Genomic DNA, 18,258 nt, shown 5'->3' with positions numbered 1-18,258 from the left:
TCACTTCTTTTTCTCTACCTCTCTGTCTCACTCTTCCACTACCTCTACACCTCTCTCTTATCACTCTTTTTCCTTTCTTTCCTGTCTTTTTTCACTTCTCTCTCTACCTCTCACTTTTTCCCCTCTTCTCTTTCTCCACCTCTATCTCTTTATCTCTCTCCACCTTTTTCCTTTCTCTACTTCTACCTCACACTCTCACTACCTCTACTTCTTTCTCGCTCTCGCTCTCCCTTTCCCTCTCCCTCTCTCACACACACACACACACAGTAATGTCCACAGCCAGGATAATGAAACCTCAGATTTCTCCATGATTTGGTTATTATTTTGGTAGAATTTTTCTTAAAAACAAACACTGTGTGATGAATTATTTACACAGCAGTAAAATACAGACACAATAACAATAAAACCTCTCTGGAATACAAATCTACATGCATTAGTGGTTTAAACTGCAGGGTAATATGGAACATATTTACATTAGATTTACAGTCGTCCATGTGGAGGCGGTCATTCTCCCTGAGACCCCATTTGAAGCTGGAATGAAAAGTCCTGGTTTCCTTCATTTAAACTCCGAATCGGTTCATTTCTGAAGCTGGATATGAAATTCTGGTGTACAGCGTCTGAGTAAGATCTTAAGTGGGAGTCACAGTCGCCCCAGTGTCACTTTCATGTGGGGGGAAAAGTGGTAGACGGCTACGCCTGAAAACCGTCCCTCCTCTAAGACCCCCTGTGGATTTCTCCAGTTTTCTATAAAAGGGCCTTAAAGTGCAGCCCTTGATCTTTACAAACAGATAAAAGCCGTTAGCCAAGGCGTCGTTATACTCCACACAGCTCGTCTTCGTCCCGTGGAGGTGCTGACGATTTATGCAGATCGCCGTTGGTTAAATACGCCGCTGGAAACCTTCCCTGAGCCCACAGTCTTTTATCATACATCAGAGATGTCAGTTACAAGTCTATGTACAGAGAACTTCTACAGACGCGTTAAAAATTCATAAAGCTCGACGGCGGATTCATAAAGAGAAAAAAACTATTTTTACAGCAAAAAAATATATATATATATATTTAGCTTTGTTAAAATGATCAAAGGGCTTGTTACGTAACTCGGCTGATGACAGCAAGTTGCGTTATGGTTTGCACAGCTGGGTGGTTTTAAAGGGAAATGAGGAGCCAATCGATCTGACCAGTGCAAGTAAAGCAACACCACCCAAAAACGATAACATTACCAACAATGTACAGAAATCAGAGACGCCATGAGGGAGTTAGGATTTTCTGGATTGTTATTTTGAAATAACGAGTTACTTATCTTGTTATCTCACGATAGATTTGTTATATTAGGATGTTATTTATCTTGTGATCAAGATAATTTTATCTTGAAATAATGAGTTGCTTCTTATTTCAAGATAACAATACTTATTTTGTTATCTCAAGATAAAACCTATCTTGAAAAAAATTACTCATCGAGATAAGTTATCTTAAGATGAGTTAAATATCTTGTGATCTCAAGATAGTTTTATCTTGAAATAACGAGTTACTTATCTCACAATAACAATTCCGTTATAAAACTTGAAATAAGTTACTTATTTTGTTATCTCATGATAAAACTTGAGATAAGTAACTCATTACTTCAAGATAAGTTATCTTAAGATAACGAGTTAAGTATCTTGTGATCTCAAGATAGTTATCTCAAGATAACAGAATTGTTATTTTGAAAAAAGTTACTTTTATTATCTCAGGATAACAATCCAGAAAATAAGAGCGACAGCTCATGGCCTCACCGGACTTCCGTAACAATGAGTAAAAGCTGAGAGGGGTCATTAAACAGTGACCTCAATCTGATACTCCAGACTCTGTTAGCCTTTAGCCATTCATCATTCACGATGTTAGCATTTTTGATTAGCATTCTTTAAAATCCCTCCATACAGCTTCCCTGTAACTGCCACCGAGCCTGGATCCTCTCGGGTTCCTGTGCAGTCTGTTAAAGAGGGCTGACTCCGGCCCTCTGGCCCTCTGGCCCTCTAACCTTCTGGAGCAGTTGTGTGGACAGAGCTTCTGCCAGTCAAGGCTCTAAAAAACACAGAACAGTTCTTCCAGGAACCACATGAGTTCATCCATGGTTTCTTCTATAAAGAAGTCCTGCTGGAAGGCGTCCCTAATTGGAGGACATCATGTGGGTGACCATACAAGTTAATCCTCTCAGTCGTCCGCTAATCGATAAGGTCCAGTAACTCCTGAGCGTTATGGCTCTGTTCTCTCCTTGCTGGAGTCTATGGAGGGAAATGGAGCTCATACATTGGTCTCCAGCCCCTGCAGGCGATCCATCCTCTGCATGTTCTTCTCGATGGTGGCCTGGCAGGTGATGAGCTGAGCGCACTGGGACAGGAACCAGCCCCTCTCGCCGTCTCTCAGGCGCATGCCCTCGTACCAACCTGGAACAGAATCGGCACGGATTGTCAAAGATATCGATAAATCGATACCTGTTGATACTGAACATTTTGCAATGGTGCAAGACTTTTTTCTAGCAGTATCTATACTGTTCAAATCAAAGGTGCTTTCCTGCTTCTGCTTTCCTGCTTGCGCTCCTTTTCACCCTCATAGGCTTCCATAAAACACCGCTAGGTCTCGCTAGCTGTGTGGTTTGTTATGCTAAAATGGCTGCTGCAGAGAGTTCACAGCCTTTGTAACCAGAAAACAGCAGGAGAGCTGTGCCGTACTTTGGCTTCGAAGCAAATAAGGATGGAAAGGACACAGAGACAGAACAGTTCCAACTGAGGGTGCGTACAGATCAAATCTGACCAAACACCTGAAGGACCGGCACGTGGACATGTACAGAGAGCTGGTGATTGCAGCATCACTGAACCATTTAACAAGGTGTCTCATTAAACTCTCATAGCTTTAATCATCATAGCCAACTCAACATCCAAGAACTGCCTCAGCATTTATTTGTGTCGACAACTGAATGTTCCCGCTTATATTGTTTATTCATTAAAAATAAACAATTAGGTTATCAGGGTTGTTGAGTAGCTGTATTTCTATTTGTCTCTCATGCTGCTCTGTCTGCACTGCTTGTGTGCATGAGCTTCACTTTAGCTTGGATAAAAATACAAACACCACCACACCTTCATGTGTTTATTTGCATATGACCCCCAGTTTTATCTGACTTTGGTATCGAAAATGGTATCGAATTTCAGTATATTTCAAAGTATCATACCGAAGTTGGATTTTCGTCATCATGACAATCATAAGCTGCATGTTATATTGCTTGTTAATTATTACTGGTGTTGCCAAAGACTGCAATGCGTGAACAAGCTCCAGATGAGCTGTGCGGGTGGTCTGATTAATCACTATCCATATTTCTTCAGCATAAATAAATGGCCAAGATGAGGCAAGCTAATTTCAGCCTTCCTCGCTGCACGTGCAGCCCTATCTGTGAGGTATACTGTGATCACAATATACAGCAATATAATCGCAAAGCAGCCTGTTCACGTTTCACACATGCCACAATAATTAGATTAAAACTAGTGCAGTCTTGATGTTCCTTTCATTAGACCTGAAATTCAGCCACACTGACAAACATGGTACAAATGGTGCTACCGAGCATCAGCGATGAAGCCATCGCAACTGATATCATTTCTAGTCTGTACTCCTGCCGTTGTGGGAAATCCTTACAAAAAGGCCTTTTTACTGCACACCGTTCTGTGGGGAAAAAGCCCAAAGGATTCTGCTTTCAAGTGTTTGCTGTATTTTTAATGAGTATTTAAAGATTCAGCGGGCTTTTGATGGCCTATTCTGGGCACCGTGCCCTTTCAACATGAAAGCCGGCCAACGAGTGTCAATCACGGGGGACTGTCGTCTGACCCTCAACCCAGAGGCATCAAAAAACAAAAGACCTTTGGGCCGGACGCTCACATCAGAAAACAACTCTGGCTATTTACAGAATCATTTCTTTAACATTAAAAAAAAATCAATGCACACAAAGGCAGCTATTCTGGATCTCAGAGCAGCTGAGATCTGCTGAGCTGTAGACTCGACACAGTGTACCAGCTTGATAGGCTCGATAAGGGGGGAAATGGCCTAAATGGCCTCAAGGAAAAGTTCTGTATTTATTAGTGAAATGGAAGCTTGGTGAAGGGAATAAGATGGAATAAGGTGGAATAAAAAGAGGGTTTCACACAGACAGGATGGAGGAACAGATATTAGGGGTGTTAAACCTGTGAGTTCGATCTGATTATGATTTATTCCGTACAATTCATCATCATTTTACACTGAATACACAAATGGAGTAGCGGAATATACACAATACAACAAGCTACGTTCAAAATAGACCCCAAATAATAATAATAATAATGATAATAATAAACTTTTCAAAATATTATTATAGTTGGTTACTTAAATCACTAAATTAAAACATTCTAAAATTGATGCATCTGAATTGGAGATGCATTTTTTACATCTCTTTAATGAAATATAAAGGGAATTAACAGGGTTGAAAGCATGAGAGAGCAAAGAAGAGTAAAAGCCTAATGAAAGGATCAGCAGAGGGGGCACATATCACTTCACCCAAAAATAAATTCACCTATTAATGAATTTAATGAGCACCGGGTGCTACTGGTCATTAGCGTAATGCTAACTAGCCCTCACTAGCTTTTATTCATTATTTGTTCGGTAATAACTGTCATTATAATATTAGCATTTGCAAGAGAAGCGTTTTCTGTTAAAGACATGAGAGAATAATTCATTAACGGATACTGACCGTCCTCCACCGTTTGAGAGACCAACACAACGTCGGCCACCTGCAGTGAGAGTTCGTCCGGCTGCCTGGCCGTATACGTCCGAATCACCTCCACCTGCACGGCATCTGACCAACACAGGCAGAACTCTGTTAGATCTCAAATGGACACAATTCAGGCTGCTTCATGTTTATGTGATACACCCAAGCAAGACTGTTTGAGATTACTTACAACTAGACAGTTAGATTTAGGTGCATAATTAATAATAATAATAATAATAATCATAATAATAATAATAATAATAATAAATGACGCTGTATATGCTTCCATTACTTGTTACTTGTTAGGTACATTAACCTCATGATGAAAGAAGCACACTTTAGACGCCACGTCTTTTCACAAACTGCATTTGATTTTTATATTTATTCAACATACTAAATAAATAAACAAACAAACAAAATCAAAGCCTCAACAAGTAGCTGACTATCTTATCTAACCTCATCGGCCCCTTTATTAACATATTAACATATATTAAGCCTGAAGTTATTTAAATTTAAGATCCACAAATATAATATATCTTACTGTATTATTAAATTTTCCCTTGTACACTGTTATTAATAAAGGTTCTGTGCTGGTACATTTTTCATTCATCAAGGTACAAACAGTGTAAATGTTCCCTCAAAGCTCCAACAGTGGTTTTAAGGTCTGATTGTGAACCTTAAATAAGTGTTTCCAGGTGAAAAGTTTGTATTTGTACCTTTTCATAACCGAATGTTTTAAAACAGAACAGTAAAATAAAAGCCTGGAGACGAGACGGGGTGTGTGGAGTCAGTACAGCTTAGAACATATCATTTCAGTGGATTATGGTTCAGTTATGTTCCCTGACTAAAGGTACTGAGATGGACCCTTGAGGGTTCCACCCCAGTGACGGTTTCATACCTTTTTTTCTGAGGGTGTAGCTCCACCTTGCTGGTGTACAGTTACAGACCGTAGCTCCTCTGTACATGTACAGCTTTCATTTGTTCTTAATGAATGGTCAGTTTCTGACCACAGAGCCGCTCTTGGCTGGATATGTTTGAGCTGGTGGTCCACTCAGCCTAGCAGTGACATTAACGTGTGTAAAAACCTCACACATCCGAGTGCCCAATACACTCACAGCCAGCACCACACACACTACCGTGTCAATGTAACTGTCACTGCTTTGCTGAGATTGGAGCACCCATCAAATAATATCTGGACAGCAGCTGTCCTGTGGTCAGAAGCGTACTGATAAATGGGGCTTATAATTGTGCAGTCTGTAATTGTACACTTGTAGTGGAGCTAAGAGGAAGGTGGAGCTCTTAAAGTGGACGTACAAGGCAGGAGACAATACTGACTGATGTATAGGGAGACTGCAGTGCATCGCATGGCCAGCAGGAGGTGCTGTTTCTCTGAGTGAGTTTTAAAAGTCTGGGCAACTTATTATTGCTTGACTAAGGTCACTACCCTGGAATCAACACAGCCATGTTTGCACAACAGGGATGTGTTACACATGAAGAGACTATTTAAATAAGGCAGTGATCCATCCTTCAACAGACTGTGTGACTGTGTTAAAATGGAGAATGTCTTGGTAGGGCTGGGAAATATGGCAAAAATGTGATATCCCGATACTTTTCACAATACGCCATGTCATCATATTTCTTTTTTCAGACATCTGATAAGTTGGAACAGTCAAGGTAGTGCCACATTAGAGTCAAATATGAATACAAATGGTTTTTATTCAACATTTCTCATACTGTGATGCAGTAAACTCAATTAAACAGGACTAATTTTACTCTCTTTGGAATTAAATATGCAGCTATGAAGTGTTTTGAAGTACTGACGATAACCACGATACTGGGACATACTGCAGTGTAATTTATCACAATAGCGGCTGCCCGGCCATATGCCTCAGGTCCCATGTGTCAAACACAAGGCTTGTGGGCCAAGGCAAGCCTGCGACACAGTCCTATTCAGCCCGCGCAATTATTTTAATTTTCTGTTCTTATTAGCCCGTTTCACCCTGAGATGCACTACAGTCCCCAGCATGCACTGCAACATAATGTGTGTTCTGACCCCCTTCCCCCAAGGAGAATCTAAAAAATTTAAACATGTTAAAACACATACTTTAAGTGCATAAAGTTTAATCACGTGACAAAAACTCACTTGTTCTGTCAGAATTCCTCTTCTCATTATGACTCTGTCCCAGTGCACTGATCCAGCGAGCACGCTCATTACTAGAGGGAGAGGGAGAGAGAGAGAGAGAGAGAGACAGACAGAGAGAGAGAGAGAGAGAGAGAGAGAGAAATGAACATTATGAATAGCACAGTGCATTTTTCCATTGAATCTTTTGGGTATTTCTCTCTGGTCACAGCCAAATGTCATCATCTAGTCATAACACATGCTATTAAGATCACTGGACATGGTGAACACCAGTTTTTGTCAAATCTAATCCTATTAAGATAAGAAAAATAACAGCTCTCTTAAGAGTTTTTTGGTTTTTTTTGCATAAACCAAAACAGCCTGCATATCGTCTGCATACAGCCTGTTTAACTTACTTTTATAAAAAAGATAAAAAGCATGCTACACCACTTATAAATGGCATTTAGAGATGGCACAGAGAGGTGGACGATATGGCAAAAATATCATTTTGCAATATCGTAAGAAATTTTCACAGTACATGTTACAATATTAAACATCTGAAAGAACCAGTAGTGCAAAAAAAAACAAAAAAAAAACTTAAAACTGTGAACACAATTATTTTTATTCAATATTTGGTAAAATGTGTTGCAGTTAAATTTGTTCAAAAATATGCATTTTCTATTATATCGTGACATCATTTATCTTGATAATAATTTATATTGTCATATTACCCAGCTCTAATGGCACGATACCAATTTTTCTTTTTTCGCTACTGATATTAAAACATTTGCGTATTGACCGATACCCAATATCAATACCAATCTGATACTTCTTTAATATCAGCTGTTTTAATTGATCGCTCTACTAACCCACATCACATCTCACAGTGTGAGCGAGGGCAGTTTCAGGACGCATTTCATTCATCATCTAACCCGCTTATCCTCCTGGGTCACAGGGGTTGCTGGAGCCTATCCCAGCACTCATTGGGCGGAAAGCAGGAAACACCCTGGAGAAGTGGATTCATTCTTTTCTCTCTAATTTTTCATCCATTTTCTGCCAGATTCGTCCCGAAAACCAAAACTCCTTGATACTAATATGCCATCTCTAATGGTAATACAGGTAACTTTAATATTGACACTTGAAAGACTTCAACCCCGTAAACTCTAAGGGCCTGTATATCAGCCCACACTTCAGTTCCTCTCATAATTACAGAACTTACACATTACTTTCTTGGTAGTTACTGAAGTTTTATTGTAGTAACTAAATAATAAGGCTTAAGATTAATGACAACGATGGCAGTAGGTTCATTAGGTTCTGATACAACAGGACTGATCAGTATGTGATGTATGTACTGTGCAAAAGTCAGAGACCATCCCATCCCACATCCCAGTCATACGCAAACGTCTGGGCGCCCCCTCGTCAAATGACATATTTTGTTGCTTTTCTAAATGGAAATAATTTAACACACCCTCTACAGAGAAAACGCTCCTGCACACTTTACTACACTGTTAATTTGCTGAATTTAAAACGTACTGAGAAAAATAAACAAAACTAAAACGTGGCCTGCGCAGAAGTTATGGCATGTTTTTTTTCAATGTTACATAGAAATTAGGAATTATACACAAAAACATGCAGAAAAACGTCATTTTTAAGCGTATTCTCCGTAGATGTGTTAACTTCACTAAGAAAATCAACAAAACACGATTTGACCAGAGATGTTTTCAAATGTATGCACAGCACTATATTCAAGACATTAAGCCATTAAGTTATTAATTTTTCCGTGTCAGAAAAAAATAAACAGAAGAAAAAAAAATTAACAAATATTACACAAAATCCTCAACAATATAATTATTTTTCAGTATTTGTGTCCAGTCTGAACCTATTACAGCTTCTGTTCAGTTTTTCAAAGAAATCTGCAGAGATATTTTCCCACACCACCAAAGTTCAGTCTTATAAGTTCGGAATGAAAGACCGATAGAATCATAATATATTTAATATCCAGATATTATCCTTAGAGGCTTGTGTGTAATGTTCCTGAATTCCCCTTTTGTCTGGAAATAAATAAAATGAAAAAGTGACTTTTACACAGTGCTGATTTACACAGCTCTTTTGTTTCCATCAGAACTCTAAAATGCCTGTTTAATAAACTTTCTAACTATCTATCAGATTATTTACCCACAGATAGGACAGAAATCCACAAATGGGATAGAAAATAAGATTGTAACTGGAGTTTTTCCCTGCAGTGCACTCACTTAATCTGCAAAATCAAAAGACTTCAGCCAACATGGTGCACCAATCAGTGCCACTCCCTCATTTTTTACCAACACACTCTCTCTCTGTTCCACTGTGTGCTGGCCAGGCTGAACAGGCAGAGTTACACAGTGTAATCAGACCCCAGCGTCACTGAAAGCAGAAGAAACTCTGCACTGAATTCTGCTTTTGTCTCAGTCCTGCTTCACTGAGAACACCCTGTTATTTTCTCACACACATGCACAGGACGAGAGACAGAGGGATGTCATGGATGTCGCACAAAGACACTCCATTTCCTCTTCCTAATGGACAATCTGAAAGCACAGGACGCTATTAGAGAGACGTGATGTTTGCATTTCGAATACATTCAGCCAAGACAGTCAAGGATAAAAAAAAGGAACACAGAGAGAGCTGACGGCCACTGATGGCTAAAATCACTGCTGGAGATAAAAACCTGACCGCTGCTATCAGCACAATAGGGGAGCGGGGTCTTGTTTGCTCAAACAAACAAGATTCAGCTGGTCAGTTAATGATCTCTGAGCTGAATTAGGTTTGTTCAAGCAGGTAAAATGCTAGCCTGTGCAGCGGCCGCAGGACACTGGAGCGTGAAGGCTGTGATCTATAGTAATAAGCAGAGGCCAAATTATGGAATAGTTTGGTAATAATCTAATTCACGCAGCCTTAAATGTAGTAAATCACTCAAGATGTGTTTCATTTGTGAAGTTTGCTTCTTTAGTTGTGCTCTAGAGCTACAAGGCTGAAGTAGCTATCTTATTATTAAAAGTACATCAAAGTGATAGAAAATCTAAACCCCATTTCAATAAGTTTTTAACTTGCCTTGCCCACTTCGACACATCGCCAGAAAGAGTGTTCACTCCTGACAGAAGAGGAAGAGGGGATGGTAAGGAAGGGCTTGTTACAGTGGAACATGCTTGCACTCTACAGGTTAACCTCAGTGAGCTAACTGGCTACCCATGCAAAGTTTGCAATGAAAAACATTCTGTTTTTCAGGACGTAATGAACATAATGTCCATAAAACTTGCGAATAACTGCTTCATCTAGTTATAAACTTGGTGTAGGGCCTTTATTTCTGCCACTGTTAGCTGCTTAGCCTTTAGCATGCTAACTAGGGAGCTCCGTCATTATTGTCAGTTTTAAAAAGACAAATGCATCAGATCAAGAATTTCTGGGTTGCTGCTGAAGTTGACACGTGTTAACTCGGCCCCTCACCCCTCCGAGGGCTCAGCTAACACATTTAACTTGAGCAATTAAAGTAACGGAACAGCCCTTAGGATGGCGCCAGAGACTCACCTGAGGCCCAGTGGACAAGGGCTGATTACAACTGGTTAAAAATTAGCCCAAATGTAGGCAATCAGCCATGCTGAGTGTCTGAATTAGTGCTTTAGTTAAGCGCTGGACTTGCATGGCTAATGTAGCTGAAAAGTACTGGAAGATTATGCACACCAGTTAGCATCTTGCAGGCTGCATGCCTAAATCATCACACGCCTCAAATCGTGTTAAATTGTTGTGTCCAGGCTGACACAATACAGTGGCTATTTCTGACCCTTCATCTACTCCTGTGTGATCTAAGAAAGCCGAAAATCCAAAGATGTTTTTGAACAATAAAGCTCATCAACAGGAAAACAAGTCTCGCATCAGTAGTGCTCATCATTTCTCTGAGTAAACAAAACAATTTCTGATCTAAACCGTGCTCTGAACGAGCTCACATGTTGCTAAAGGGGACATGCAAGAGGCGCAACTCCTCTGGCGGCAGATTGAAATGACTGCTTTTTTTTTTTTTTTTTTTGGGCCGGTTGGGTTCTGTTGATTACATAAGTAAGTCTGTTTGAGATAATTTAGTTTCTGACACCGTCAAAAGTGTAAAGAGTAGATCACACAGTAGTAGCCTGAACTTCAATCAGTGTCAGAGACCACATATGCAAATCTATATGAGATTGCACGTATACTTCACACTGTTTTAGGCAAGCGTGTGATCACTTAGGCATGCAATTTGCATGCTGCCATTTAATGCTTTCATTACTTGTAGCTTCACAGCTCCACAGCAAAACTAAAGTAGCAAACTTCCGACATCAAACATGTCTTAGCAGAATGACTACATTTGGTATAAGGTGGAAATTGTGTAAATCTGAAACTTAAACTTTTTCAAACTGTGCACTGAAGACGTTCTAAATGCAAAACAAGGCAAATAAACTCCAACACTGGATCGTCTGTGGGCCAAACACACGCCGGACAGGCAGGATGTGAGTCAATCAGCATGTAATGTTGCTGACAGTTAGATTTTAATCTGGTCATGGTCACAAACTTTCATTCTGTTGCAGTTCCACAGAAACAAGTCTTTTTTTGTCATTTTATTATTCCGCAGAGCCGGCTGAACCACATTAGTGTAGTGCTGAACTTGGAAAACTACCTTCAGTCAGCACGCAAACACACACAGCCTGGACACAGCACACACTCAGACACAATCACGGAAAGATGCTCAGATGCAGGCTGCGTGCAGAAGTCCAGCAGTGTTGCAGGCTGTGACTCAGCGCTTGCTCATCGCTTTCTGATTTTATTCTGGAGCGCTTCAAAGCTGGGGACGACCACACAGCCCTTACACGAGGGCCCTTACACAACAGCGGCAATTAACATTCATGAGCTGGCTGTGACTCATCTATTCACTAATTGCTGCTTAATGAGATGCCAACGTGTCTATTTTTAGGCTGGGAAGTGGGGGCCCAAACTCTGGCTTTTATGTCACTGTTGGGGGTATAAGTGACTCTGCGGGTCAGCGTAGTTTCCACCTGAGATGGGGGCAGTTTTCAGAATGCAGATTTTGTTCAGCTCTTCTTTCAAAGTGACCTAAAGTTTGCAGGGAAAATCGCTCAGTACAGAAGGTCTAGTCCAGCTATCGCAATATAGGTGACAGAAATAGAACTGTAGCAGGGGCTGATAGATAAAGATGTATCTGAAATACACTACATCACTTATAAATAAATGAATAGGCTAGACTGATTTCCAGGGTTATGCCACAATGATCTCCATGATTATGCTACACCCATGTCCACTGCAATGGTACTCTCATTTCCATGGTTCCACTACACTCTTCTTCATGGTTATGCTACACTGATTTCCAGGGTTATTCTACACCCATTTCCAGGTTATGCTATAATGATTTCCATGATTATGCTAAACCCAGGTGCATTGCAATGGTACTCCCATTTCCAGGGTTCCACTATACTCTTTTTCATGGTTATGCTACACTGATTTCCACAGTTATGTTATAATGATTTCCATGGTAATGCTACACCCATTTCCAGGGCTATGCTACACTGATGTCCATCCATTTCCATTGTTGCACTACACCCATTCCAATTGGTTATGCCATGAGTAAAGTGTTCTGAGGTCATTACTGGCTGAATGCTATTACAGGCATTAATATTAGAATCCAGCACTTCTGCTGTCTTCACTCTGTCTGCCAGTCTTGAACAGTAAAATAATTTGAGTATATTCCAGTTTCAGTCAGCGTGGGAAGAGCAGCTGGACCAGCCAAATGGACACACACACACACACACACACACACAAACACACACACCACACGCTCAGCATTCTCACACCAGCTGATACACACAGCACAGCAGATGTGCTAATACACACGCACACACACAGAGGCAGGCATGAAGCAAGATTTCATGAGAGGGGAAAGAAAGAAAGAAATATACAGAGAGAAAAAAAGAGAGGAGAAGAGAAAGAAAGAAAAGGACAGAAAGAGTGAAAGTATGGATTACGCTGCAGGTGCGTTCTTCAATTCCATGTGACCCAGCAGCCACAGTGGAGACCCTCACTCTCCTGAGGCTACTCCAGATACAACATGCTCCACTTCAGCTTAGGGTCTAAGTTCTGACAGATACAACAAAGTTACGGGGCTTTTCAGCCAAAGTGAAAAACGAGAAGAACTGCAGTGAAAACTGAACACCAGGGAAAGGTGTGGCAGCACAGCATGGAGGGAAGAACAACTACTTTGAAAGACTATTAAACATATGCATATACTATACATACATACTCGGATCACCATGAACTCGAGTGACTAAGACAAGTATTAAAAAGCACCTTGCACATAAAACATGCCCAGTACTGCATCACTTAATAGCTTAGCTGCTCCAGCTGAGGTTAACTAGGTCCAGAAACAATGAATAATACATATTTCACTGACGAATAACATGTTGACACATCGTCCACTGAGGAGAACCCTATTAGTTCATTATCTTATCTGCAGAGGCAGCCTCTGTTACTTGTCCAACAAGAAAATGTACGATTTCTGAATAATATTACAGTGTAGTTTTTTTGCATGCTTCCATTTTTTTGTGCAACACCAGTGCTGTCACCTAAAAAGGTAAGCTGGTAGGCCTACAGTCCTACAATATTTTTGGCTCCATTTTTTCCCCATTTTTCCATTTGGTTAACCAGATATCCATTCATGAACTCTTGTGGACACTCAAATACTTAAATTAGCCGGAGTTTACATCCCTAATATCAGCAGAAACTGCTGAATCAGTAATAAAAGGGGGAAAAAGAATGACTCTGATTCAAATCCTGTAACAAATCTATCCTGAAACAGCACATTGTTAGATGTGGAGTAGCAGAGTAATTCACTAATTCAGGATCACAGCCTACTTTCAGACAAAAAATAGCTCGTTTTACAGCTTAGTACTATCAGTCTCAGCCAATGGTTAAGGGTTCAGTGTTAGTACTGGAAAAGACAGTACTATAGTGCCATTTCTGCTTTCAGGTGTGTCATTGCTGGATAAAAGCTGGTGTGAAATCCCTTCATCCTGCCCCCTCAGAGTGAACCCTGTCCTCCGCCGGAGCTGCTTTGATTTTACTCCTTTCTTTTCCTCCCTCTCTCTCTGTTTCACGCTGTGTGTGCAGTTTATTACTCTGTGGTGAGCTGAGTGTTGGAGGCTTTGCTGAGATGCTCCTCACAGAAGGGTGTTAATGGAGGAAGCCTCAGTAATTGCCCCTAATTTCCCACCATATGACCCCCCGCAAAACCAGAGGATCTGACACTGTGTGAGAATGTGTGTGGGCGTATGTAACTGCGAGTGAGCGTGTGTGTGTAAGCGCATCTGTGTCTAAGTGTGTGTCTGCACTGCAAAAGTCTTAGAGAGCCAAGCACTTTAAAACTACTTACATTGTTATTAAGTGTGTTTGTGCTTGTTTCAGTAGATTAAATGCAAATAAACATAAAGACAGTAAAAAGTAATACGATTTTTTTTTAGCTGACGTTGTAAATCCCTTCAAGTATAAATTTGGTATAGTGTGGTTGGTATAGTGTGGTGGGTAACACCTCTGCCTTCTACACTGTAGACTGTGGTTCAATCCCCTGCACTATACCAGTGAGAGTCCTTGGGCAAGACTCCCAACACCGCCTTCACCTACCTGTGTAAAATGATCAAACTATAAGGATAAGAGTGTCTGCCAAATGCTGTAAATGTACAAAGATAATGAAATATTGATTACTCAAATGAGGTATTGGATGATAGATGCAAATAATACTGGGTTTCTTCAAGGAGTGGTCTGGAAACGGTTAAATCACTACTTATTTTATTAATGTTATTAATAAAATAAAATATTGTATTTATTCTATTCGTGTTATCTGAGCAGATATAAACCTCCTGGCCAGATTAATGGCTTTATAAATCTCATTTTCTCAGCTGCCTAAAACTTCTGCACAGTACTGTATATGTGCATCTCTTTGTGCAAAGAGTTTGTGATCTTTTTGGAAAGCCCCTGGGTTTCAGAGCATGGGTAGCCCCCAGTAATGATGTCACTAACGTTTTCTCTCCTTTTTTTTTGCTGTTCTTATCAGACTGTGTGAAACGCAGCGCATTGTTTCGGTGGTTACTAGGCAGCAGCCTATTGTGAATTAGTCATGTTCCCGCAATCCTCCTGCCTACGTCTCTCTCTCACTCTCACACTCTCTCTCTCATGTGTAACTGTAGCCGCTGTATTTGACCGTGACAGCACTGGATAAACACCACTTCAGTAAGCACTTTGTGAGAGAATAAATCCACAATCACAGCTCATGCAGAGTTGCATCAGAATCCATTTTAAAGTAATGGACAGAAGCATGCTGTAATTTTAGACAGGCTTGCTGATACTACTACGGGAAAAAGAACGGACAAAACCCATTCTTCAAGGTGCCACCACTGTTTTTAGCTGCACCATGTGCTTTATTTCAACACTATGCCATACAGTATCACATGTATCAAACAAGCCCATTTGATATCACTTAATAAGTCAACATTGAGGCAAGTAGCTCCACTGCAAAACTAGCAAACCTCAGAAAATGAACATGTCTTGGCTGAGCGGAGGGAGGGAAACTGTATTTAAACTGGCTTTAAGGCTATTCATAATAGAAACTGTGCACTGCTTCAAAACATAGCAACAATACTTGGCACTCTTGCCCAGAAACTTGAAGTAAAAAAAAGACTTAGTTACTGAACTGGATTTCCAAGTGTGTGAGGAACCTGATGCCAAACCCACTGATGCCTATCAGACTGAAAAGGTGTGAGCTCAGGTGACCAACACATCCACTCAAAAGCAAAAAAATCATCTCGTCTTTTTTTTCCTTCATAATTTGTCCCCTTACGCTTTGCGTTTTGTCAAAACTTCATGATGAACAAACTAATAGAATTGGTCCAAAATTACTTATAAAATCTTATTACATTAACTTCCATTATAGGTTATGATGTTTTTTAGGTTATGAAGGTTTTGTTCCAAAAACAATGAGGTACAGTCATACTTCCAGTAACAATTTCTAATGCCTGTGTATAAGAAACTATGAAATCAGTCATGATGCATAATAATACATGCGTAAGACTTTATAAAAATGGCTATAAAAATGTACGAAACGTGCACTGCATTTGCTGTGTTTATTATGCATTATGAATTCCTAACATGATGCTTTATTAGCACTGTTCATAAAACGAACAATCAGTTCCAAAGAAACTGCTAAAGTAATCAAGACACGCTGAGCTGCACCATGATATCTAAACTTTTTGCACTTTTGTCACGATACCTTTCCTTTCCATCAACACCTCCTATACAAACCCTGCGTCCGCAAGGCCACCACCTCCCACCCCTCTCTTCACTCTATATTTATCGTGCACTGTATTTGAAAGGTTTCATTCTGAAACACCCTGTTTGTGACAATTTTGGATGTATAAAAAAAGAATAACAGCTGGTGTTAGTGGAAATCAAAAGTAGTATTAATCACACTATAGCACTGATATTTCTTCTATGTGTAAAGCTCACTCCCAGGAACCACTATATATATAAAAAAAAAAAAAATCTAGCATGCGTTCTGCAACAAAACCCTTCATTTATTGTATATTCTGCACTCATTTACACAGTATGATTTATAAAATACATGACTTTTAAAACGAGCCATGCGTCTGCACTTTATATAGTCCTGTGTAATGCGCTGCTGCTGTGTGTTGCACAATGGGGCCTGAAGAACAACACTTTGTTCTAATGTTCAAAGACAACCTGACTTGTTTTGACCCTCTTCACACTTTCTTTCTTCAATTTTCAGATTAGTATTATTACTAGACTGCTTTGGAACACTGGAAATGCTGCGGCCTGAATGCACTTTAAGTCTAAAATATCACTTTACTTGAATAATCATCTATATGCATAACAAACAATAAACAACTGTGTCACTTTAAGACAACACATTAAAATGACTATAAGTACAAAGTGCAATTCAAACGTTATTAAGAATTCAAGGCATGGTTTAGCGTGTCTTTATGCGTAGGAAGGTTTGTAATAACGCACTATGCAAGCTGGAGTTTCTTTGGCACTGACAATATAATGTTATGAACACTACTTATAAAGCATGGTAACAACTCACAATGGATGATGAACATGGCTATGAAGTGTAATAAATTATGAAGGCATTATAACTTCATATGTATTAGAACATTTTCCTAGTTTCTTAGATATAGCATTTAAAAGAGTTTTCTATAAGTTTCCTATAAGAATCTTACAGTAAACAGACAAGTACTATAGTTTACTATAAGATACAGGACAAGTCTACTTGACTATAAGACTAAGTGCTACAAGAACATTCAGCAGGAGTTTAGGTATAGCAAATTATATAACTATATTATAGCACTACCGAAATCAGAGCTTCTTATGGACAGGAGAGCGCAAGGCTAGGCTGGTCAGATGTGTGCGTAAGTGTATGCTTGCAAATGGATTTATAACTAGTTTGATTAAACATTGGCGAAGTGCTGTTCTCACTGTTCCACAGAGACTCTGACCTACAAACTCCCACACAAAAGACTTCACAATGACGTATCTATATTAATATATAATCCATCTCCCGTGCTGAAAGAAGTAGTAAGGAAGTGCTAAGCGAATCTACTCTCAGTAGAAACTCTCTTTTGAGAACTATTTCAGTAAAAGGAAAAATAAGACAATAAAGTTTTTTATTAGAAAACAGACCTGGTTCTAAAAGCTGATCCACATCTGAAGCCACTGTAAAATACTCAGTATGACTCTACACAGTATCCCTGCATTGAGACTCAAACTAACTCATGGGCTGAGTGTATCGTTGCACCTCCACTGTTAAATGTTGAACTGCTGTTAAAACGTTGCTGTGAGTCACACCATCCACAACAGCACACTGAAAAACTGGTCCAGAGCCTGAAGCTACTGGATGACCAATACTAATGGTCAGTGTGTGATCAATCATTATTGTGAACTGCATGCTACCAACAACACGGGCCTCGAAACCAGACACAGACTACACAGTCTGAAATAGTGGAGTAAGAGCCAAGGTTTTTTATTTAAACTGCACCAGAGCAAAAGGAAAAAATACTTCCATTGAAACAATCAAATGAGTGCTGAAATGACCTACTTAAGAACAGAAAAGTAAAGTGCATGTGTGATTTAAAGCCTCCCACCAGTGTGTGTCTACAAATGTTTACTCGGCAACGGAATGACACAATGTCTCAAGTTTCTTCCAAAATCTGAAACGCATGAATAAGTGTGTATAGTGTTTGTGTGGGAGTTCAACTGTGAGGAGGATTTGTTCCATGCAAGGCATCAAATGTAT

General features: G+C 39.8%; 1 protein-coding gene across 1 annotated transcript in view; it reads right to left on the bottom strand.

The window, feature by feature from the left end:
* Window positions 1–295: 295 nt before the first annotated feature.
* Window positions 296–18,258, bottom strand: part of LOC118817719 (rho guanine nucleotide exchange factor 26-like) — an 80,417-nt gene continuing 62,454 nt past the window's right edge. The window contains 3 exon segments of the mRNA XM_036584592.1: window positions 296–2,423; window positions 4,748–4,852; window positions 6,909–6,979. Of these exon segments, the coding sequence (XP_036440485.1) occupies window positions 2,281–2,423; window positions 4,748–4,852; window positions 6,909–6,979 (319 nt within the window). The 3' untranslated portion in view covers window positions 296–2,280.

This window comes from Colossoma macropomum, unplaced genomic scaffold (genome assembly GCF_904425465.1).
Source record: "Colossoma macropomum unplaced genomic scaffold, Colossoma_macropomum, whole genome shotgun sequence".
NCBI classification, from domain to species: Eukaryota; Metazoa; Chordata; class Actinopteri; order Characiformes; family Serrasalmidae; genus Colossoma; species Colossoma macropomum.
The sequence above is the reverse complement of the archived record's forward strand: the minus strand, read 5'-3'. Positions and strand labels throughout refer to the sequence as shown.